General features: G+C 38.0%; 1 protein-coding gene across 1 annotated transcript; it reads left to right on the top strand.

Annotated features, from left to right (window-relative positions):
• Positions 1-24,522, top strand: thbs2a (thrombospondin 2a). Its single transcript, XM_079855061.1, has 22 exons — positions 1-337; positions 1,326-1,397; positions 1,757-2,310; positions 3,105-3,189; positions 5,377-5,573; positions 7,550-7,690; positions 7,760-7,853; positions 9,158-9,328; positions 14,136-14,312; positions 14,498-14,671; positions 16,631-16,758; positions 16,968-17,120; positions 18,678-18,896; positions 19,556-19,663; positions 19,746-19,905; positions 20,153-20,271; positions 20,361-20,595; positions 21,835-22,062; positions 22,158-22,429; positions 22,518-22,615; positions 22,697-22,836; positions 23,311-24,522. Exons 2-22 carry the CDS (start codon positions 1,331-1,333, stop codon positions 23,316-23,318), a joined length of 3,528 nt encoding a protein of 1,175 aa, XP_079711187.1. The 5' UTR covers positions 1-337; positions 1,326-1,330; the 3' UTR covers positions 23,319-24,522.

The raw sequence follows: 24,522 nt of genomic DNA, 5'->3' as shown, positions 1-24,522 counted from the left end.
TCAGACTCTGGATATGGACACGGAGACGTCACTGCAGGGGAGGACAGGAGGTTTCACTGTATTGGTAGGCTACCGGCATGACATTATATGATGGGAAACTTATAATTCAGCCCCCTCAGCAGGTCCAGCTTTATATCCGAACCTGACTGACATGGTTCGGACTGAACCGTATAAAGGGCTTCAGTCCAGTAGTTCTCTAGCCATTGAACTGAAACTCGGAGCCGTGTGGATGTTATAGACACTGTGGATTTTAGTCCTTGCTTATCGCATATTTATCTTGAAGATTTAGAGGACAAATAAACTTGTGCTGTTTCAGTTGGATTGCACATCACAACAGGTGAGTTTTTTTGTTTTGGAGCATTTATAGCCTATTTATATAAATTGGCTCCCTAGACTTGACTAATTTTCTCTTTGAGAATAATAATTAATTACACATTCTTTCCTCCAAAACCACGTTTGACAGATTGTCACAGTTGTTACAGATGTCTTTATTTAGTTAGACTGCTACAGTTAAACGCTTTTAAAGACCTGTTACTACTGCAATCAGCTAAAGTGTTTGGGATGTCATTCTGATAATGATAATGTAGGTTTAATATCGTATTAACTTGAAAAGTAATTTAGCCCCCACTGGTGTGTCCATTTACTTTTACGTTCCGACTGTCTTGATTTTTATGTGAACTTTTACTTGGCTTGTTTAAATAGTCACATGACCACAGCTGTTTAATTAGCCTTCAGTTTGCCCCTCTGGAAGATGATGTCTGTGTCAGTTCTCCTTAAAATGTCATAATTGAGATACATAAAATGGATAAAGGGTCTAATATTAATCTCTTGCTAATATTGCTCTGTCTTATATAAATGCATATAAAACCCAGGAATGGTCAAACTCTCAGAAAAAAAAGGTACAAAAGCTGTCACTGTGGCGGTACCTTTTCAAAAAGTGCACCTTTGTACCTAAAGAGTGCATATTAGTCCCTCAAATGTACATATTGGTACCAAAAGTGTACATATTAGTATCTAAATGGTACATATTAGAACCCTTTTGAAGGGTACTGTCCCAGTGACAGCTTTTGTACCTTTTTTTTCTGAGAGTGAATACAGTAGTAAAACCCAGAGTCCGTTTGTTGAAGCATTGTTACATTAAATAAAATATTTGTACTATTATACAAAATGTACATTATTTATTTATTTATTTGCGATTTTCAATTATGTCCTGTAGCCCAACTGAGGCATGTGGAATGTTTCATTGGGCTATCTAGTGAGTATTTGGTAATAAATGCGTTATTAATATTTTATGTTTTATATATATGTATATGTGTATTTTGAAGGAGTTATGATACTCAGGAGAAATCTCTGCTTTCTGCCCTTGCTGTTACTATGCATCAGAGCACTACCTCAAGGTAAATCCATGATGCACCTGTTCCTAAATTGTTTCTAAATATTTAGGGTTAACCTATTTTTCTGTTGCCATTGACATTTACCCACTTGTCTTTATATCTAATTCTGAATTTGAGATTTCCATATTACACAATTTGCCCATTATTCTTTGTGCCTCCAAGCACATCTGTGTTTGATTTATTAACAGAGTCTCTATGTGGTATTCAATGCAAAACAGCTTTTGAATGATTTTGACCTGAGATGATGTAATGTTTTCCTGAAAATCTTTAATGGGCTTACATAATCATCACATAAAATGTATTGTGTATTTTCACATAATCATCCTCACTTTGCTCAAATGCTTATGTCGACTCATTCAAAGATGGCCATGTGGAAGATGAATCCATCTTCGACCTTTTCAAAATCAGCAGCATCAGCAGAAAGACGATTGGTGCCAAGCTCTTCAAGGGCCACGACTGGGACTCGCCGGCATACCGCTTCATCCGCTTTGACCACATCCCTGCTGTGAGCACCCTGGCCCTCCATCAGATCCTAAAGCAGGTCCAGAACAATGAGGGTTTTGTGTTTGTGGCCACCATGCGACAGGACAAGAGCTCAAGGGGCACCCTGATTGGTCTGGAGGGTCCCAGTGGGAGCCGTCAGTTTGAGATTGTGTCCAATGGACGCGCCAACACGCTTGATCTGGTCTACATGGTCGAGGGATCTCAAAATGTGGTGTCCTTTGAGGATGTGGACTTGTCGGATTCGCAGTGGAAGAACATCACGCTGTACATTCACGGAGAGAATGCTCATCTGTACGTAGGCTGTATCCTGATTGACAGCGTGATCCTGGACGAGCCTTTCTACGAGCACTTGCGGCCGGAGAGCAGTCAGATGTTTGTGGCTAAGGGATCTATCAGAGAAAACCACTTCAGGGTAAGACCAGTTCTTCTCCACGAACATCATCTGTACTTCATTCCATGCTTGTTATGCTATTTCTGCGTAATGATTTCCTGTGCTGTGAAATAGTCAAGTCAGCTTTATTTTTTGCTTTATTACTGCTTTATACAATACAGATTGTTACAAAGCAGCTTCACGGTAGTAGGAAAAATAAAAATCAATTTTTGAAAACTTTATCAAACATGAGACAAATTCATATTCTCCTGTAGAGCAACTTTAAAAAAGATGAATGTATCATTATTCAGCTGATGTCAGTTCAGTGTTGATTCAGTTTAGTTCAATAACTGAACAGTTCAACAATTCTAAAATTACTTCAATTCGGTTATAAGCAGCTCTACAGAAGACAGTGTTCAATTACAGTGTCGACGTTGCAAAATTTGTCAATTATGAATCAGCTATAAAGTTTTGTTCACATCCAATAGTGTCAGTGCAGTCAAATTGATAATATTACTGAATATTAAGTGTCTAATAAACCCCAAATAGGGAAGGAAAATCCTTTTTTGAGTGTCTGAAAGTTAAAATGTATTTTAAACCAAATGGGGAAATTATATCTATATTATGTAGTAAAAAGTTGTAAAAATATATATAAAGTTCATTTAAGTAGAAGTCATCTAAGGATCTTTTAAGGAACCATGTTCTATTGACTTTTGCCTAGATATGCTACAAATGCACCACTGTTGTGGAGATTTGAATACGATTAAAGAAAATAACCATAAATCTCCCCATTTTAACATTATAATGGACTTATTATAATCTCTGTCATTCCACAGGGTTTGCTACAGAATGTGAAGTTCCTTTTTGACACCCCGATAGAGAACATCTTGAGAAACAAAGGTTGTGAGATCGCTAAACCTGGTAAGAATTCATTCATATCTCTTAAATATGAAAACTATAAAGGTCAGCATGGGAAAACTTCACTTTCAATTTCACCTTAATTGTTTGCTTTCATGATCTCTGGCTTATTTTGAACTGATTTTTAGGTGTCAGATTAGGCACTCAAAATGCATGGACTTCTAAAAGGTTTCAGGAGCTCCATATGGATTTATTCTGTGCACTTCATGATCAAATTTGTTTTAGAGGGTTGGTATGTTTTCCGTTGGATTCAGTTTTCATTTTAAGCTCTTCTGGCTTTCACCTAAGTGGGTCACGAAATCTGCTGATCAGAGCTGTGGAAATTTCTGACCATATTACATCATGTTTACGGGAAACGCTCATGTTAGTGTGGTGGTATAAGGGTTAACCAGTTTGCACATGCCATAAAGAGGATTAATATACATTGATTAATATACATTGGCAGGGAGTTCATACTTTAAGAGAAGGTGGAAAAATGAAAGAAGTACATACTCATAATTCTATACGTGCCCATGGTCAGATCACAAACTGGCTGGTTTGACCGACTGTTCCGTAAAGCTTTGGTTGGCAGGGCCCAACATTAAGAACGGCCCGCTGGCCCAGAGAGTTTCAGGCCAGTTTATGAAACAGTCACCAGTAGTCCAGTGCATCATTGCCAGTGACAGTCTTACTTTATGATGGTTTACATCCATTTTTATGCCTGGCAAACTGCCTCGGAAACATTTGGTATTCTACATTCCTGCTGCAATTTCTGCAGATTTATCACCACAATAATGTTATCTAACTGGCTAACATGAATGAGCTTTTGTCAAATTTACAAAAATGACTTGTGATAGTGTTAGAAGCATAAGAATGTGTTAAGGTCATGAGACACCAAACCGACATAAAAGAACTAGTGGCGATGAAAGCTGACTGTGTTGTCACCTCGCGTCAGCGCACACATGTCGCACACTTTCCCTCAGCGAAAAAGCTACGCTTGAACACTGAGATATACAATCAGAGTTCTCTCTCTCTTTGGTGATCTCTCTTTAATCCGTCATAAAAACCCAGAAGGGGTCAGACAAGTTCCAACAGTGCGGAACACACTGCAAAAACTGGATCAACGACGGCCCGGCGTTGGCCGACCATCGGCTTGGTGTGTCAGGGCCTTTAAACAACAAACCAATCTGGAATGTTCTGCATCAGATTCCACTGTTTCCAGTTTATTGCAGAGAAGAGTACTGAGATAGTCTATTTAACCAGTAAATAAACTCATCCCTGGACCTGGCTGACTTTTGTGCTGAAATAAATAGTTTGAGACCATGACAAAACTAAGCCTTGAGTGAGATGTGCGAGTGTGAGCATTTCTCCATCACTGCTGTCTCAGTTCCTTGTAATTATAACTGAATAAGTATGCATAGGATATGGCAGTCAAAAAGGCTTCCATTTCCATTGCCAGGACAAATGCATGCCAACTGCTGAACGTTAGGATGCCAGTACAGAGGTCCCTCTAAACTCTCTAGTGCCCCAGTTTAGGAGTGCCACGTATTGCTAAATAAAAGCTAAACTGAAGTGCACAAAAGCCTGCCTAGAAAGTTGCTGAAACAGACACACACACACACACACACACTTATTTTCCCAGCGTTGACTGAAACCCCAAAGAGATTTGAACGAGTTCAACAGTCTCTAAAAAGCTGCTAACCCTGCATGAGTCTCAAAGGAACCTCTGGAGGTATCAACATGGCTCCCTGATTTAGTGTCTACTGTTCGCCATTAATCTGGAGAAAATATACGCAAATGACCCCAAAATGGCTGCAGATATCTAATGGGAGTTTTGGCATAATGGACAGCATTCCTCTGCTGTTGCGTATCCCCCAACCACACCACCTTCCTCCTTTTCCAAGATGTGCTTTGAAAAATCACTATCTTTCTTTAAATGTTACTTCTGGGGTAGCTTCTGCGCATTTATTATAGTTATGTCAGAAATATAGTGAGAGAATGATATATCTGAAATCTGTGGGGTGTGGAATATCCTACACATCGGTTAAATGTTTTATAATCCATGCACCCCTACAAAATCCATGTACCATTTCAAAAGTGAAGTCTTTTTGCTTGCTCTTTATCTTTAGGGTCAGAAATCACAAGTTGTCTGTTGGGTACTCTCAAGTAACGTTCTTTAACACTGATCCACTGCATTCTTATCCCTTTCAGAGGAAGTTAACGTGGTAAATGAGAGTACAGAGACTGTGTCTGTCAGCACGGCTATCTCCACCAACTTCATTGGGCAGAAGGAGAAACTGGCATCGGACGTGTGCGAGCGTTCCTGTGAGGAGCTCAGCAACATGGTGCAGGAACTGAAAGGTCTTCGTATCATTGTGGGCAATCTCATCGATGGCTTGCAGAAAGTGGTAAAGTTGTTTTACTTAATGTCTGGTTTTACAGACAGGGTTTAAATTAAGCCAGGATTAGGCCTTAGTTCAATTAGGACATATAGCTTTTATAAATCTGCCTTTGAAAAACATTATTGGTGTGCTTCTTGAAACCAAACAATGTCTGACATATTTTAGTTGTCAGTGCAAGTTGCTTTCAGTTAAAACAGCTCAAACTTGCATTTTAGTCTGGGACTAAACTTAAGCCTTGTCTGTGAATCCTGGGGAATGTGTTTTGTTTGAAAGATTAGTTCATTCAACCTGAAAAAGAACACAAAATAAAAACTGTTTTCCCCATGCAATTGCAATGATTAGGGACTGAGGATTTCAAGCCTCGAGAAGGTCACAACAGCACCATAAAAGTCTCATAAAAACAGTCCATACGACTTGTACACTATACACCAGGTCTTCTGAAGTCATACAATAGCTTTATGTGAGAAAAACACCTTGAAAACCTCAGTTCTCATTCGTTGTAATTGCATGGAAAAGAGTGGCCATCAAATTTCTCCTTTTGTGTTCCACAGGGGGGAAAAGTCAATCAGATTTGGAACAAAAAGAGGGTAAATAAATTGTTAGTTTGGTTGATCTGAAATGTAAATTTTATTTCATAAAGCTCCATTGTTCAGGTTGGTGGCCATCTCTGATTTGGAGAATTTTATTACAGATTAAATCTGACCATGCAAGCAAAAATTCTTGTAGTCTAAACAGAACCATTAAAGGAAAACAGGACTGAAGAGGCAGTGGAAAACGTGAAGATGTGGGCTGGGGTTTTATGGTTTGTTTTAGAGGGAGATAGGAAGTGTGAATAGGAACCGAGTCGTGTCTGGCAGTGTTTAAACAGCCCCTTTATCCTCCACTGGGAGCTTCCCAGCGATGAGGGAGTCTGGGCATAATCTCTGGGAAATCCTGCCGCTGGATGCTGCGGGTCCCAGAGGCTCTTCCAGACCATGTGGTGTTCTGTTTCACAGCCTAACACTCATGGCTACTACCTATGCCTTTTTTTTCTCACTCACACATGCACAAATTAATTCATCAGCACAAACTGTGGTTCGGTTTTGTGTGTGTGTGTGTGTGTTATTTTATGTTCTTAATGTGCTTCAGAAGTTAATAACCTTTCCTTCCCTTACATTTTTCTTGTTATTTTTTCCCCTCCCTCAACCTCTTGTTCTGTCTCTTTCCTCTTTCTCAACTCTTTACTCGTGGCCACGAATTCATGATTTGCTAATACTGTAGCTCTCAAGACTACAACATTCTGGTTTGGGTGTTCTTTTTTCATTTCATTCTTTTATTAAAAAAAGAGAGAAAAAGAAAAACAGAAAATTAAAAAAATTAGCAAAGACTAACAAAATAACACAGAAGTCTGAAAAGAGAAAAGAGATTTTTTTGCATTCAAACATTACAGAACCAAGATTGATGTTACAAATGTCAACATTAAAAGTACAAATCATAATTGTAAGACAAGTAAATTACATGTAAGTCAAAAGTCACTTGAGGACAATTTTCCTTCAGCATGGCGTTTAACCAGAAATGTAATTTGGGGCCCTGTAGGGATTTAAAGGGCTTTAGGTGTCTGCTGGACAGTTTATTTATTTCAAATAAATGCTGTTCTTTTGAACTTTCTATTAAAGAAAGAAATGTTTCTTGAGCACCAAATCAGCATATAAGAATGATTTCTGAAGGATTATGTAACTGAAGACTGGAGTAATGATGCCCAAAAAAAATCATGTCACAGGAATAAATTATATTTTAAAATATATTTAAAAAGAAAACCATCCAAGATTGGCAGTGGCAGTGCGTCCTGTTCTTAAAGGCATAATTCCCCTGCTATACAGAAGTGCGCTTGTGTCATTGTAGTTTAAATCACCTCTATTTATCTACATGTGGAAGACATTGGCAGAAGTATTGCCACCTCTTGACTGTTTGTCCATCTGTCTTGCTGTGCATCTGTCGGTTAGACTGAGGAGAACACTGTGATGAAGGAGGTGCTGGGGAATATGAAGAACATCAAAGACAAGCGCATGTGCTGGCAAGACGGCCGTCTCTTTGAGGATAAGGAGGACTGGGTTGTGGACAGCTGCACCAAGTGCACCTGTCAGGTAAGAAAAAAGAGCTAATGGCATTCTGCTTTTGTTCTGAGGACTCTGTCTTACGGCTTTATCTTGCAGGAATCAAAGATAGTGTGCCATCAAATCACATGTCCTCCAGTAGCCTGTGCCAGCCCCACTTTCCTAGATGGCGAATGCTGTCCTGTGTGTCTGCGTGAGTAACGTACATTGCTGATATTCACAATTTTCATGCTTTCATTTTCCCAACATGTCTACACTGGATGCAAGGGGTCTCGCATTCAATTTAGAGACATAATTGAAATCAAATTATGTTATTCGCTAATATCTTTTGTGCGTGTTGTATTTAAATGCCTGAATATTACATTTAAAGCCAGCTTGTGATGTTTCTCATGGTAACCTGAAATAGTTTGGGTAGGATACAAAGTAGGATACAAAGTACAAAGTTGTTCATGTCATCAGGCACTTTGAGTGTAGACACAGTTACAGTACATGCGCACATACACGACTGTTCAAAAGTGGGGAAAGTAAGATTTTTTTAAAGAAAAGGATACTTTTATTCAGCAAGGATGCATTAAATTGATCCAAAGTGACATTAAAGACATTTATAATGTTACAAAAGATTTTTATTTTAAATAAATGCTGCAGCGCAATCATTTTTAACTAATAATAATATGAAATGTTTCTTGTGCAGCTAATCTCCTTTTTAAACTCCAATTACTGTTATTGGGCTTTTTTAATGTAAATAGACAATGTTTTTATTCAGATACATTTTTAACTGATGTATTTTAAAAATGTATCACCTGAATGTATTTTGGAATTTTTGGTAAGTGAATTGTTCAATTTGTTATCGCAGTGAAGCTAGCCTTGTTGCCGGGTGTTCAAAAATAATAAATGATTATAATAAATGAGCAACTAATCAGCATATTTGAATAATTTCATGTGACACTGAAGACTTGAGTAATGGCCAGAAATTCAGCTTTGCCATCACAAACATTAAATTACATTTTAATGTATATTAAAATAGAACAGTTATTTTAAAATATATTTATATAATATTTCTCAATATTACTGTTTTTACTGTATCTTAAATGCAGCCTCGGTGAGAATAAGGGACTTCTTTCAAAAACGTTTTTTGGAGAATTTTACCAACCCCAGACTTTTGAACAGAAGTTTATAAATAGGCAGACTTTTTCTTTTCTCAAATGATATAGAACTTTTATTGTTTTAAAAGTGCTTGTGTTTGCCAACCACACATTTTTTATTATCCATGAGTAACAAGCATTACTGTATGTTCCCATGCTCTGAAGTGGGTTGAGAAAGATGATGTCATGTATAACTTAAGCTCCAAAACATCAGAGCTGAAGAACAATGTTGCCTTTGCTGTGTAAATATATTAACAGCAAGGAGCACCATGATGGGTGTGGTGGGGTTAGAACAGGGTGAATTATGCTTGAAGTAACCAGTGCTAAATGTGCTTGTGTGTTCATGTGTGTATAGCTAAAGACAGCGAGGACGGCTGGTCGCCTTGGTCTGAATGGACGGAGTGTACCGTCACATGTGGAACAGGCACCCAGCAAAGAGGCAGGTCGTGTGATGCCACAAGTAACCCCTGCAGCGGCCCCTCCATCCAAACCCGCAGATGCAGCTTGGGAAAATGCGACAGTCGTGGTGAGCCAGCCAGTCTTTGTTTGACCGTTATTAACTGCACTCTTTCTCTGAACACCTGTTCTTTGGTCATATAGAGACATTTTGGACACCATTTTATTGCCTGTTTTGTCCAAAAAGTCTAAAATCTTGGACGAAAACCACATAACAGCGGTTTAAGTGGGATTGGATTGATTCCTCTTGCTTGTGGCCTTATGAAATGTGGTCCGTCACCTTATAACTGCAAGTGCACAGTTGGTTCTCTCACTGATTTGTTTCAGTTGTATCAGTGCATCAGAGTCTATCGTGATAGTGAAATAATGCACTCATCTGTAAAGTCTCCGCAGACCACGGTTGTGTTTGAAACAGTAGAAAGAGAGGTCTCAAATGCAGCTGTCTTATTAGCTAAACAGCTGTTAAAAATCATGAAAATGGAAGAAAAAGAATCGCTGGTTCTCAGGTTACTTTTAGCCAGAATCTCTAAATCTTTATGGGGAAAAAATATTTATTTTGGCTGTTGTTTTTGTTGTTTAAAAATAGTTTTGAGCTTTCAAAGGAATAGTTCGTCCAAAAATGACAATTCAATGATTTACTCGTGTCATTCCATACTTGTATGACTTTTTCTTCCAAGGAAGACAAATTGAGAAAGTACTCGTTGCTCTTTTAATGCAATTACAATAAAGGAGGTCTGATGCTTTTAAGCTTAAAAAAGATGCAAAAGCACAATAAAAGTTTAACAAACAACCCAGGATCATTGGAAAGATGTACAAGTGGAGTTGTTCCTGCACGTTTCGTGACACTTTAAAAGTGAAATGTCCAGTGAGTGCCACTAAAATAGTATTTAGTTTTATCCGAAACGGATGAACTTGAATCGTGCAACGTTCTATTATGTTGGTTATCGTGGCAGTTTGGAATTGAAATAAAATGCTAGAACATAACTATGTGAAAATAAGTCTTTATTCATTTGATAATCTGTCACTCTAATCATAATTTGTGTAAAAAAGAATAAAAGTTTGGTAACACTTTAGTTTAGGGTCCAATTCTCTCTATTAGTTGCTTATTAGCATGCATATTACTAGGATATTAGCTGTTTATTAGTACTTAGTTATAAAGCACATATTAATGCCTTATTCTGCATGACCATATTCTATACACAATACCTAAACTTAACAACTTCCTTACTATTAATAAGCAGTAATTAGGAGTTTATTGAGGCAAAAGTCATAGTTAATAATTGGTTAATGGGAATTGGACCCTAATCTAAAGTGTGAACAAAAGTTTTACTAATGTTCATTTTAGCTGGAAACTGCAGTAAATTGTATGTATAGATAAGTTTTTGGAGTTTTGCAAAAAAAAATTAGGTACTTGCACTTAATGAGCCCATGTTGGTCACAAAAGTAGTTTATACAATTTGTCAATTATATTGGTAATTTTTTCTGAACGTTTTCTGAAACCATCCAATTGCTTTGTGTGAGGACTTCAGAACACTTTCAGTATAGTGCAGAAATCATATAGATCACATTTATGATTTTTTTGTACTTTATGAATACTTTGAAAGCTTCAGTCGCCTCTTATTGTAATGGCTGGAAAAAGAGCAGCAACCAGTACGATTTGTCAGAGTTTCTCATTTTATGTTCTTCAGAAGAAATAAATTCAAATGAGTTTGGAAAAAAAAGCATAAGAAAACAATAAGAGACTTTTAATTTTGGGGGCAACTAATCCTTTGAAGTAGGCTATATCAATCAAATATCATTGATTTTTAATGCAGGGCTGAAGTAATATAATAACTACAGAAGCCCCTTGCCAAGCGTTTGAATTGGCATTAGGCTGAACACACACTTAAGCGGTAAGCAGTAATCTACTGGCTGGCACCCACTTACCTACATTTCATCAAATTGGTTATTGCTACTGATGGAATGTTACATCACCTAATTAATATTCATTAGCCATATACTGAGCCTGTGATTTCAAGCCAGTCAATTCCCTTGAAGAATCCAACATGATATTATTGACCTGATTTTGTGGCAGGCGGAAGATTTTGTAACAACATGGGTGTTTTCTTTCATCATCTGTTGTAAATATTTATGGAGCGTGGGCTAATAGACAAACTCCTTTCCATCAGCAAGGGAACGAGCTGGTAGTCATCACTTATGCTCAGTGAGGCTTTAATGAGTGGCATATGGTTCTTTGTGGTGTACCAGTGCTAACTCTGGCTTACGGCTGACTCAAATGTTTTTTATAACTGACAAATGTTACCAGCTGGTATCTTGGACAGCAATGGACAAACTGGCCTTTGTTACAATTTCCGCGAAACAATATCATACATTCATACATTAATACGTTGAGCTGTAAGGGGTTTTACAGTCAAAGACCCAGAACCAGATATGATGAATGAAGGCCCGGAGTCAGAATTATAATAAATTTAAAGAAAAGATTTAGTGAAGATAGTTTGCAGTTTCATCAGCAGAAGTCAGCTTCAAGACTCACACAGGAGTTCGTAGGCCGGCCCGCTTACAGTTACAAAGATCACAGCAATAAAGATCTTCCCCAAGGTCTAAGCTACGTCCTTGCTTCAGGTTGAATGATTCTCATTGGCTAAGAAATAGATAAACGTAGTAATTTTCCAAGCATATACAGATAGACTGAATCATATCTCCATCAAATATGCCGCTGACACTCGGACCCTGAAGTTAGGCACATCGTGACCTTCCAGTTCTCAGATTTGGGTTGCTGGGCGCCAACATGTCCAGAACAACAACTCAGTCAATCTCCAATAATGCCAGTGGTTCCTTAACCTGCAATCAAAAAGACTAACACACACACTGACACACAGCTTTTCCAAGGTTGGATTTGGCCAGGCTCTAACTATAAACAGGAGTCTCGTCTCAAAACATCAATATAATGCGTTCTTTCTCTCAAGGAGAGCTACACTTTAGTCTAACTGGAAAGTAAGGCTTTAACTGAGAAAGGTTCCCTTAAACTATAGACTTCAATGACCCCTGTGACTTATAGTCGTCAGGGTACCCTAGAAAAACATGTATATATATTGACAAATTCTGTTCTTAATAAAACAAAACATCTTTCCATATTTCATTCCTGGAAGCCGGGATAAATCAGCAAGCACTGTTACTGCATTCAGATATCAAATGCAGACGTTAGAGAATACATGAAAAGAACATTTCAGTAATCACACTGGTAACTTTTATAACAAAGTAAAATATCACAAGCCTAGAGAAGTCATTCAACTCATGTGACATTTAGAGGAAAAATATTGATGAATACCTTGATTATAATCACTTATTACATATACATTGAAGCAGCAGTTTATTCTAAAATCCACCCCCTTCAGAGCTTTTTAGATTTATGTCAAATTAATTCCAGTCTCTCTGCTCCTCATAATGTGGGCCCGTGTACTCAGACCCATGTGGTCATCCAAAAATGAAAATTTTGCCATCACATACCCTCATGTTGTTCCAATCCTGTGTGAGTATCTTTCTTCTGTTGAACACAAAAGAAGATATTTTGAAGAATGTTGGTAATCAAACAGTTGATGGTCCAAATACTTCCATTGTATTTGTTTTCCTACTATGGAAGTCAATGGGTCCATCAACTGTTTGATTACCAACATTCTTCAAAATATCTTCTTTTGTGTTCAACAGAAGAAAGAAACTCACACAGGATTGGATCAACATGAGGGTGAGTAAGTGATGACAAAATTTTCATTTTTGGGTGAACGCTCCCTTTAATGCTCATTGCGTCACCCCTGGCCTGAATACACCATCGGGTCTCTCCCATGCTGAATCCCTAAGAGACGATGGGGTGGCGGGTCCAGAATTATGGGCCAGGTGGTCATCGCTTCATCAAGTTTTTGGCTGTCCCACCCTGTGTCATTCCTGGACCTCATGCCTCTGTACTTACTAATGTAAATGAAAGATGTCATTGTTTGTGTGGGTTTGTTTGCTGCTTTAACACTGCATTCAGGTCATGTCTGAATGAGATGAGTGCACATGAATGCCTCCGCAATTTTGTTTTAGCCCCAACTTTCCGTTGGCTGATTTGTTTTTGTCATTGTTAAGTTTCACTTGTGAATGTTTACTGTGCTGTTCATAGCGATACATCTTGCCAGAAAACATTTATTGTAATAAACTACTGAAGCAAAGCATTATGTATGTATATCTAATGAATATTCTTTAATTATTAGGCATAAAAATGCCATAAATTTGCCAATAAAGTGTAAGAAAGAAGAGAGAAATACACCACCGTTCAAAAGTTTGGGGTTTTAGGATTTTTTTTAACGTTTTTGAAAATCTCTTATGCTCACCAAAGCTGTATTTATTTGATCAAAAATACAGTAAAAAAGAAGTAATATGTTGAAATATTATTACAATTTCAAATAAGTGTTTTCTATTTTAATATACATTAAAAAGTAATTTATTCCTGTGATGATAAATCTGAATTTTCAGCATCATTATTCCAGTCTTCAGTGTCACATGATCCTTCAAGAAACATTTATTATTACGTATTATCAATGTTGCAATTTGAAATGGAAATCTTTTGTGACAATATAAATGTATTTACTATTTCTTTTGATCAATTTATCACATCCTTGCTGAAGTAATGTATGAATTTCTTCAAAAAGGTCTTGCTGACTCCAAACTTTTGAATTGTAATGTGTAAGATTGAGCATCATGTATATCTATTAGGCCAAAATCATCACTTGAACACTCATCATTTCGTAATTACAAACTTAAAAGTAGGATCTTCCACAAGGCAGCATATGCTATTGTATATGACTTTGGTAATCATGCCAGTTTTCTGACTGTTGTTACAGTCCGACAAGACGGTGGTTGGAGTTTGTGGTCCCCTTGGTCATCATGCTCTGTGACATGTGGAGAGGGACAGATCACACGAATTCGCCACTGCAACGCCCCGGTCCCTCAACTGGGAGGAAAGGACTGTGAGGGCAGCGGGAGAGAGACGCAAAAGTGTGAAGCCAAACCCTGTCCGAGTGAGTGCTGGGAGTCATGCGTTTCTCTTATATATACTAGACTTAGTCTTGTGAAATGAGACTGAGGCAATATTAGACCTATTTGCATTGAGTGATCTTAGAATAACACGATTTACATACAGTAATATGTCTCAGTAAACTCAGCTTAATACTGTGATCTTCACTGTACTCTCTTCTTCTCGTAGTGGATGGAGCCTGGGGCCCGTGGTCTCCTTGGGCGATCTGCTCCGCCACCTGTGGAGGAGGAACAAGGACACGAACACGCGTGTGTAACAGCCCTCGTCCGCAGTATGGTGGCAAGAAATGCCCAGGAGAGTCCAAGGACACTGATTCCTGCAACAAACAGGACTGCCCTGTGGGTATGTTACCTTTTCATTTTCTTTTCACATATTCTCACTCTTTGACTCTCTTCAGTTGTGTATCTGCTGGGCCAAACCTTGGACACCCTCTTGTTCCCATCACTGAGCCACTATTAAACCTTCTGCCTCAGCTCAGTCTGGTGGTCAAAATAAAACTAGCCAAAACTCTCTGTTGTTTATTTAGATGTCCATTTTTATGTTGGCTATATATCACAATAAATACAATAAAGCATAAAGGCAAGGATTCAGCAAAGATGTATTAACTTGATCAAAAGTGACAGTAAAGACATTTATTATAACGCTGGCAGGAACAAAAGAGATGGCAGGTGTAGAGCGGATGAATGCAAACAAACAAAATATAAACAAAGAACTAAGAGCTAAGGAACACAAAGTGCTAGGGAACAAAAGAACGCAGACCATCTACATGTTACAGCAAACAGCGACATAGGAACAAGGAAACACAAGCGCTGCGTCCGAAATCGCAGACTCTCTTGAGTAGGTACTTATTTTGAGTAAGTACTTCACTAACGCTAAAAAAGTATGTTCTATAGCATGAATGTAATCCGGATGTACTACATCCGCTATGTTGTCATTATCATGTGACCTACCAACGTTATGTTGCTTCACCTCCATTCATAAATCCTCTCCCATGGCCTCATGGGATAGTAGCCTAAAGTGTCCATCGTATGCACACTTCAGAATCTTGCTGGAAGAAGTAGGTCATCCAGGTACTTAAAGTACTACTATAGAGTAGGGAAGAATGCGATTTTGGATGCAGCCCAAGGCTATTTATTCACAAGATAACAAGGGCTAACAAGGGACATGTGATTAATAGTCATATCAACAAAAAAGGGTAACTATGTGAACAAAAAAGGAAACAAGCGCTGAATTCCAACTGGCGTATTTGCACCCTTGAAGGGCAGTTCGGGAAGGGGACGCCATTTGTAGGATCATTCCAAACAAAAGTGAGCAACTGAATCCCTTCACGAAGGGCCATTCCACAAGTCCGTTAGCAAAGGGAACATGTCATGTCACAGATCAGTCTAGTCACCATCCTCTGCACTACATTTCCCATCACTCTCCTCGGTTCCCACCTGCATGCCATTTCCCAATCACTCACACCTGTCCTGCACCTCATCATCACCGCCACTATTTAAGCACACACTTCACCACTTCAAGATCAAGACCTTTTGGACTCTCACTTAACTGCTCACCTTATCACTGCCCCTTTTTTGTTCAATAAACTCACTGTTCACCGGCCATCTTCCTCTCCGTGTCTGCTTTCCAAAACAGGTCACTTCAAGGAAGTCATTTAGTCATTTATGGTCATGTTCTTCCCTTCAGAACGAGTAGGGCTTAGGGATCCTCACTTCCGACTGGAATTTGGCCTAAAGCAAACATAGGAGGTGAAACACAGGAACAGTGGGAAAAAGGATTACACTTCAAAACAATAGTCCATAACACAAAAATGGGGAAACAATTTAAATAAATGCCGGTCTTTTGAAATTTCTATTCATCAAAATATAACTTTTTAAACAAAAACATTAAGCAGCACATCTGTTTTCAACATTGGTAATAATAATAATAAATGTTTCTTGAGCAGCAAATCAGCATTGAATGATTTCTGAAGAATCATGTGACACTGAAGACTGGAGTAATAATGTTGAAAATTCACAGGAATAAATTACATTTTAAAATATACCAAAATAGAAAACAAATTGTTAAAAGTATTACATTTTTATAATATTTCACAATATTCTTGTTTTTACACTTATACTCAAAAATGAACAAGCTCAAACTTTTGAACGGTAGTGTACATTCACTAATCTTACTGGTAGTTGTTATTTAAGGACCTCTTTTGACTGACATTGTGCAGAACATCTCTTGAGATTTATTAAATGCATATCAATTTCATGAGTAAACTGTAAGCCTCTCCCTCTGCATTCTCTTCTTCCTCAGATGGTTGTCTGTCCAACCCATGCTTCGGGGGTGTTGAATGCACCAGCTCCCCTGACGGCTCGTGGGAGTGCGGGCCCTGCCCTGTCGGTTTCCGTGGCAATGGAACATTCTGTGAGGATGTGAATGAGGTACAGTGGGAAAGAGATCTGGGAAAAAGCATAATGTAGTTAGGGCCATGTGACAAGCAATTGTTATACTGCATTACTCACAATTCAACACGGGAAGCGTAGCCAAACAAAACTTTTGAAACCCAACAAGTACCAATAAATGTGAAGATTAGTGAAAAATACTTATTTCAAATATGTTTCTAAACATGTCTGTTTTTTGTGTCCTATAGTGTGACATGGTCCCTGATCTGTGCTTCAAAGTCGTTGAATCCCAGCGCTGTGTTAACACAGACCCAGGATTCCACTGTTTGCCTTGCCCTCCACGATACAAAGGCAATCAGCCCTTTGGAATGGGAGTGGAGGATGCCAAGCTAAATAAACAGGTCAGTTATGCAGTCTGTGGACAGATTGGATCAATTATTGCACAAGTATTTAAATGTGTTAGTTTCCCGTTTTACACTCATTAGCCTGGCTGAATCCAGTCTTGGCCAGTGACAGCACTCCTACAGTATGTGCCGCCCACAGTCCGTTCGCTGACCGTCTGATGCGCATTACACACAAAACTGGAAAGCATTTTCTCGATCTGGCGAGTTCAAACTTGAGTTATTCCTGTTAAATAGTCAGTACTTATTTTTAGATTAACAAATTCTGATCATAGTCTATACGCACATTTTATCCCAGACAGCAACATAGTGTCGGCCCAGATCCGGGCCACATCTGGTACATGTGGATGTGGGCCGGATCTGGGCAACAATATTTTGCTGTCTGGGATGTTATTTTGTCAAGGTTATTATTTAATTAATTTATTTGCTATTATTTTGGAATCAACTATTTCATACAAAGCTTTCCTTTAATGCATTCTAAAAAGAAAAAGTATTGTGGTTGTTTGCATATCAGTCAGATGGCATCTTCCTGTCTAATTGGATGTCTTACCCAGAATAAGCGGCGCTGTGGACCAGGCATTAGGGGCCAGATTTACTAATCAGGGCAAATTTAGCGGAAAGCGCAAAGTGGAAAGTTCTGCACATGATCTACAGATGACGCGCAAATCACAGACAAAGCCGGATCATCTCCATAATGACCAACGCAATCTACCAAGAGCAGCGCAAATTAGCATCTGGTTTAAGAAATGCTTTTTTGGGGTGGTAATAATGGTGCAAATTCCAGTAAAATAACGTTGCGTGATTCATTTAAATACTCTCCTCCCATAAATTTTGCTTCTGAAAAGGGAAACTCCTATACAAATGCATATGCAATAAGGTCAGCCGCAAAAATAACTGTCCACGCCTTTTCAGCGTTCATTTTTCACTGCGTGTCTTTAGTAAATCCTGACAGGGGTTTTTAACTGTAAAAGAGGGTTTGCGCTGGCACAAGCTGTTATTAAATCTAGCCTCAGGTTGGTAGTCAGAGGTCGTGATAATAGGCTGAATGTGTCAAACTTTTAGAGAAATAAGTATATTCTGAGACATTTTGGACAAAACATGTCAGCTAAATGAAAAAGTCTTTGGGCCCATAATGGTGGCCAACCATATGGATCTTGTTCTCACTCTCCCATTTCTCTTGGATTAATAAATTTAGCAGATTTCTTGGAAAGCTGAGTCATTTGCTTTTCTGCCCAAAAGTTTCATAACGTCCACAACTAATAGGTTTGTCACCAACTTCCAACTTGTCTTTCTTTCATCCAATGCCCAAGAGTAGTAAATTGACAAAGGACTGAAAGGAATTGTCTCATATTTTATAGTTGCGATCCAATAGCTTTTTCAAATAAACTTGTTATGTGCAAATGTGCACTGCTGAAACAAACAAAATAAAAGGAAATGATCAATATAAAGGCCCTCACAACACTATTCCCAGTTGTCCCCCGCAGGCGACGACCCAGTTCTTTATTCACCATAATTGGACTGCTATTCAGTGTTGCTGAAGTCTGTTCATTTTTTTAGGTATGTGAGCAAGAAAACCCCTGCAAGGATAAAACCCACAACTGCCACAGATCCGCTGAGTGTATCTACCTTGGCCACTTTAGTGATCCAATGTTTAAATGCGAGTGTAAAATCGGCTATGCTGGGGACGGTCTCATTTGCGGCGAGGACTCTGACCTTGATGGCTGGCCCAATCAGAACCTGGTGTGTGGAGCCAACCAATCCTATCACTGCAAAAAGGTAACACAGATTTCTTTTCTGTGGCTACAAGATTAAGTTTGTTATAACTTTTGTTTCTGAAATGAATTGCATTTTTGAAAGAAGTCTCTAATGCTCACCAATGCTGCATTTATTTGAACAAAAATACAGTAAAAACAGTAATATTGTGAAATATAATTAGAATAACTATTTCCTATTTTAATACATTTTTAAAATGAAATTTGTCTGTAATGGCAAAGCTGAATTTGTCACATGATCCTTCAGATATCATTCTAATTTGCTGATTTTGTGCTCCAGAAACATTTCTTGTTATCAGTGTTAAAAACAGTTGTGCTACTTAATATTTTTGTGGAGACCATGATACATTTATTTCCAGCATTCTTTGATAACTAGAAAGAGCAGCATTTATTGTCTTTACTGTCACTTTTGATCAATTTTATGTGCCATTGCTGAATAAAAGCATTGATTACTTAAAATAAAATCATACTTAAGCCCAAACTTTTGAACGGTAGTGTATATTTATACAGTGAATCCCCAAATTAATATAGATCTAGCTCTCTACTGGCTAAAAAAAATGAGATGCTGCATTAGCTCATTTTTAACACATTAAACAGTTCAAATTTTAAAGTGTTAATTTTCCCAACTAATAAAAATAATATGTTTTATCCTTCGTTGTGCAGGACAATTGTCCCAACCTTCCAAACTCAGGCCAAGAGGACTTTGATAAAGACGGTCAAGGAGACGCCTGCGACAAAGACGATGATAATGATGGAATCATGGATGAGGGGGTAAGCAAATTCCTTAATAATATTGTGGAAAATCTTTTTTTTTATTTACACTAAGCTTGTATTTGTTTCTCCTGTGCCCCAGGACAACTGTCCTCTGCTGTATAATCCCAGGCAATTTGACTACGATAAAGATCTTGTTGGTGATCGCTGTGATAACTGCCCATATGAGCACAACCCCGCTCAGATCGACACCGACGGTAATGGCGAGGGAGATGCCTGCTCCGCAGACATCGATGGAGATGGTGAGAAACATTCACGCAAATTACGTCAACAGTACTCATTGTTTGTTTATAGACTTGACAAGCTTGGGTTTCTGTAATGATTAGACCCAGGCTGGGTTTAAACCCAAGCGCAGTTTTTAATGTTAATAAATAATAAACCAAAAACAATGCAAATATCTCACCACAGTCAGGTGCAAATTTGTTGGATTTCCCGAAAGTTATTTGTCCATTGAACTCTGTGTAATGCTGTTGTTTGCATGTGTTTCAGAGGTTCTGAATGAGCATGATAACTGCCCCTACATGTACAACAATGACCAGAAGGACACAGATATGGATGGCGTGGGTGACCAGTGTGATAACTGTCCTCTGCTGCACAACCCTGACCAGGTACAACAGGCGTAGTAAACACACGTACCCACAAATAGGAGGTATGTTTTGAAGCGTTTTTTAACAAAGTAATTTGTATGTTTTATCAGGCTGACTCAGATAATGACCGAGTCGGGGATGAGTGCGACAACAATCAGGACATTGATGAGGACGGCCACCAGAACAGCCTGGATAACTGTCCCTACATTCCCAACGCCAACCAGGCCGACCATGACAAAGATGGGAAAGGAGATGCTTGTGATTTCGACGACGATAATGACGGAATCCCTGATGACAAGGACAACTGCAGACTGGTGCCCAACAAAGATCAAATAGACTCTGATGGTGAATGAATTTATTGCTTAAATTTAAATATCTAGAAGTGAATCTCTGTATTTCTACTGACTGTGAAAAGAAAAGTTCACACACACACACCAGTCATCTGTAACCCGTTCATTTTTGTCTAAGTTTTTTTTTTTTTGCCACATTTTTCTCTTTGGCATTCGTTGAGATTCAGATATATTTACAACTGGAAAATTTCCTTTAGTGTAGCCAGGGTCAAGGAAAATGATGTCAGACTCTCATAAGTTGCAGGTGGTTACTGAAGGGTGCGTGTGATTTGCCCCACTGTGCCGCATTTCGTTAAGGCTAACTGATTTTTTTTTGTGTGTTGGTGGGAAAATGGAAACCGGTTGCAGTTGGAGGTCGAAGTTGTCAGATGCTATCATACTTCTCCCACTTCATTATATTTAGTTTCTTGGATAGAGTCAATATGGTTCCAAGGAGAGAAAGTCAACTACTGTAAAAACAGACATCATAGCAAGAGCTGGCATCTGTGCAAAAGCCTACTTGACTTTTCCCTCATATTTGATGTGCTAAAGTCTGGATTTAATAGATTTCACATTTGAAGCCAGTCACATGTTAATGTACATGACATGAAAGGACAGCTGAGATTGCTTTGTGCTTGGAGAAGAGAGCCGGGGTGCTAGATGAAATCTTCCTTTGGTTCAAATATTTCTATAACCCCTAACAATTTTATTACACACAATTTAGTGTGGGTGGGTAAAATATACTATAATATAATATTTAATATAATATAATATAATACATTTCTAGATCATTATATTAATATTCAAATTGTTTAAAAATATAAATAGTAAATTTTATGAACAATAATTATTAAAATGTAAAACCGTAATAATTATTAACCAAGTAATTAATAATATAATATAATTCGCACATGCTCAGGCAGTTTTAACAGGTAGTAAATATGTATATTTATTTATTGATTAATAATTATTAGTTTTTAATTTTACATTTTGCATTTTTTATTAATTTCAATATTAATAAAGAAAATATTTATTAATTATATTTAATAATTAATAAATGTTTTTATTATTATTTACTTAATGTATAATATTTGCATTAAAATGTGTATTACTATTAGTATTATTATTATTATGGGTGTATATTATTTTTGGTTTTAATTCATTTTTTGGTTATTAAAAATCTTTAGAAGTGTGGATGGCAGATTTAACAGATCTACTGATATTTATTATGAACTATTCTAACTTTCTTCCACAGGGGATGGAAGAGGCGACGCCTGCAAAGATGATTTTGACAATGACAGCATTCCAGACTTTTTGGACGTGTGCCCTGAGAACGACGCCATCAGCATCACAGACTTCAGGAAGTTTCAGATGGTGCATTTGGACCCCAAAGGAACGACACAAATTGATCCCAACTGGGTGGTCAGACATCAAGGCAAAGAGTTGGTTCAGACTGCCAATTCTGACCCTGGTATTGCTGTGGGTGAGTATGTGAGCTTTCAGAGTAGCCCATCTGGTCATGATTTTAGTTTGATGTCATTGAGGAAATGAGACTTCAACTTTTGAATTGCTCTTCAGGTTTCGATGAGTTCAACTCTGTGGATTTCAGTGGCACTTTCTACGTCAACACTGACAGAGATGACGATTACGCTGGGTTTGTGTTTGGCTATCAGTCCAGCGGGCGATTCTACGTGGTAATGTGGAAGCAGATAACTCAGACGTACTGGGAGGACAAACCTTCAAAAGCCTTTGGCATCTCAGGGGTTTCTCTGAAAGTGGTCAACTCTACCACGGGCACAGGGGAGCACCTGCGTAACGCCCTGTGGCACACTGGTGACACTCCTGGACAGGCAAGGCTGACTTCTCATCAAATATGACTGATCTGTTAGCATTTATGGTAACCTTTGCTCAAACTAATCGCTATATGTGGTCTGACAGGTCCGCACACTGTGGCACGACCCTAAAAACATCGGCTGGAAGGATTATACCGCCTACAGGTGGCATCTCATCCACAGACCCAAGACAGGATTCATCAGGTGATTAACAGGAAGGACTTAACTGACACAGTGATCTTATAAAGCATGTAGAGTTAACAGATCTATGTTCTTTCTCACCAGAGTGGTGGTTTATGAGGGGAAACAGGTCATGTCAGACTCAGGGCCGGTTTATGATCAAACATTTGCAGGAGGGAGATTAGGACTGTTCGTCTTCTCCCAGGAACTGGTTTACTTCTCTGATCTCAAGTACGAGTGTCGAGGTGAGTAGTTTATCATAACAAAACATGGGTAATTGTTTAAATCACACCCCTGTTGTATTAGTAATGTGTGTCGAACCACTGTCTCTAACACCATTTCTACAATTGTGGCCCGTCAAAACTAAACCCCTATATCAGGGGTGTCAAACTCAGTTCCTGGAGGGCCACAGCCCTGCAGAGTTTAGCTTCAACCCTAATTAAACACACCTGATCAGCTAATCAAGTCCTTCAGGCTTATTTGAAAACTGCAGGTGTGTGTGTGTTGAGGCAGGGTTGGAACAAAACTGTGTAGGGCTGTGGCCCTCCAGGAACTGAGTTTGACACCTGTGCCCTATATTATAATGTAAAAGTGCTTGGAAAACAGAGCCTGCATCACCTATGGTTTAGTGTTATCTGTTAAAATATTAGCAAAGCAGATTCATTAATAGCAAAGCAGAAAAACAAAGCCACTTTTTTCATTCTTTTTCTGCTTTTCAGATAACTGAACAAGAGAAGAAATTACCCTCCTTAAAGACTATATCTCAACAACACATTTTCACACTCTCTGACAAAACACAGAAGACCAAAGACTTTTGTGGACTACACAGAAGGGAAACAGACCACAAACCTCCTCCTGAGGAGAAATAATGAACTTAAACTACAAGCACATTTATAGGGATTTTTTTTTTTTGTATAGATGTTTTTGTGTCCTCAAGTCAGTCTTTGTTAGGCAAAGTTTGGGTAATGTTAATCAGACATTATGTTTGTGGTATTTTTCTTTTTCTTTTTTTTTTACAAAATGTAACAAAATCTAGAGGAAAAATAATCACCAACTTTATCACCAACTGCTTTACTTGCACAAGATTTTTTTTTCTTCCTCTGTATTGTTACAATGTGCAGAATTTTTCTTCTTTGGATTTGTTGTTGTAATGGAGACATCTTTTTCTACAACCCTCGATTCTAACAGGGGCTTTGGGTTTGATCAGCATATAAATGTTTTAGAGACCTTTGAGATGAAGATGTTTATATTAAGACTGTATCATAATTACTTGTGTAAAGTATTTATATGACTCTTGCAATTCAGTATCAAGTTATGTCTAGGTTTTTTTTTTTTGCAATGCTTTCAGAACCTAGACATTGTAAATACTAATTTATTTGTTTACACTGACAAAATTTGACTATTGCAGAAATAAAGATTAAAAAAGAAAAGAAATTAGCTGAGCTTCTAGACATCCATAACGCAAATCCATGCCTATGCAGTTTTGTATTCGTTACTTGATAAAAGTGTTTTCCAAATGTGAGTATGCGTGTGCTATTGTTTCATTTCATTTTTGTCCTTTGATGCCACACTGCATTTGTTGCATTGGACACACATTTGCTGGTCATCCACTTTTTCTTTTGTTTCTTATGTTTTGTCTGTTTATCAAAGAAACTCTCATGGAGTGGACAAGACATAATAAGACAAAAGTTGTGTTTTTATCAGAGAAACAGAAATTGTCATTCATCGTCCAGATCTTTTTGAGCCTTAATGTTCATCTGTGTTTTGTCTTTCTTTTGATTTTAAAATGATTTTGTATTTTGTAAAAAGTGCCTTCGATTTTTATGCCACATCCCCAGAAAACCTTGTAAAGTTTTCTAATATTGTTATTCTCACAGTTGTCAGGTTTTTTTTTTTTTTTTTTTTTTCTTTAATAAAAGGTTTACACAGTT

This window comes from Squalius cephalus, assembly GCF_949319135.1.
Source record: "Squalius cephalus genome assembly, chromosome: 21".
Taxonomy (NCBI): Eukaryota; Metazoa; Chordata; class Actinopteri; order Cypriniformes; family Leuciscidae; genus Squalius; species Squalius cephalus.
Note: the sequence above shows the minus strand (reverse complement) of the source record. Positions and strands in the feature narration are given on the sequence as shown.

Bases quoted from the DNA above. Each gene is read 5' to 3' on its own strand.
- thbs2a (XM_079855061.1), top strand. From the start codon at position 1,331: ATGATACTCAGGAGAAATCTCTGCTTTCTGCCCTTGCTGTTACTATGC. The intron at 3,190-5,376 runs GTAAGAATTCAT...TATCCCTTTCAG, and splicing joins TTGTGAGATCGCTAAACCTG to AGGAAGTTAACGTGGTAAAT. The intron at 5,574-7,549 runs GTAAAGTTGTTT...TCTGTCGGTTAG, and splicing joins TCGATGGCTTGCAGAAAGTG to ACTGAGGAGAACACTGTGAT.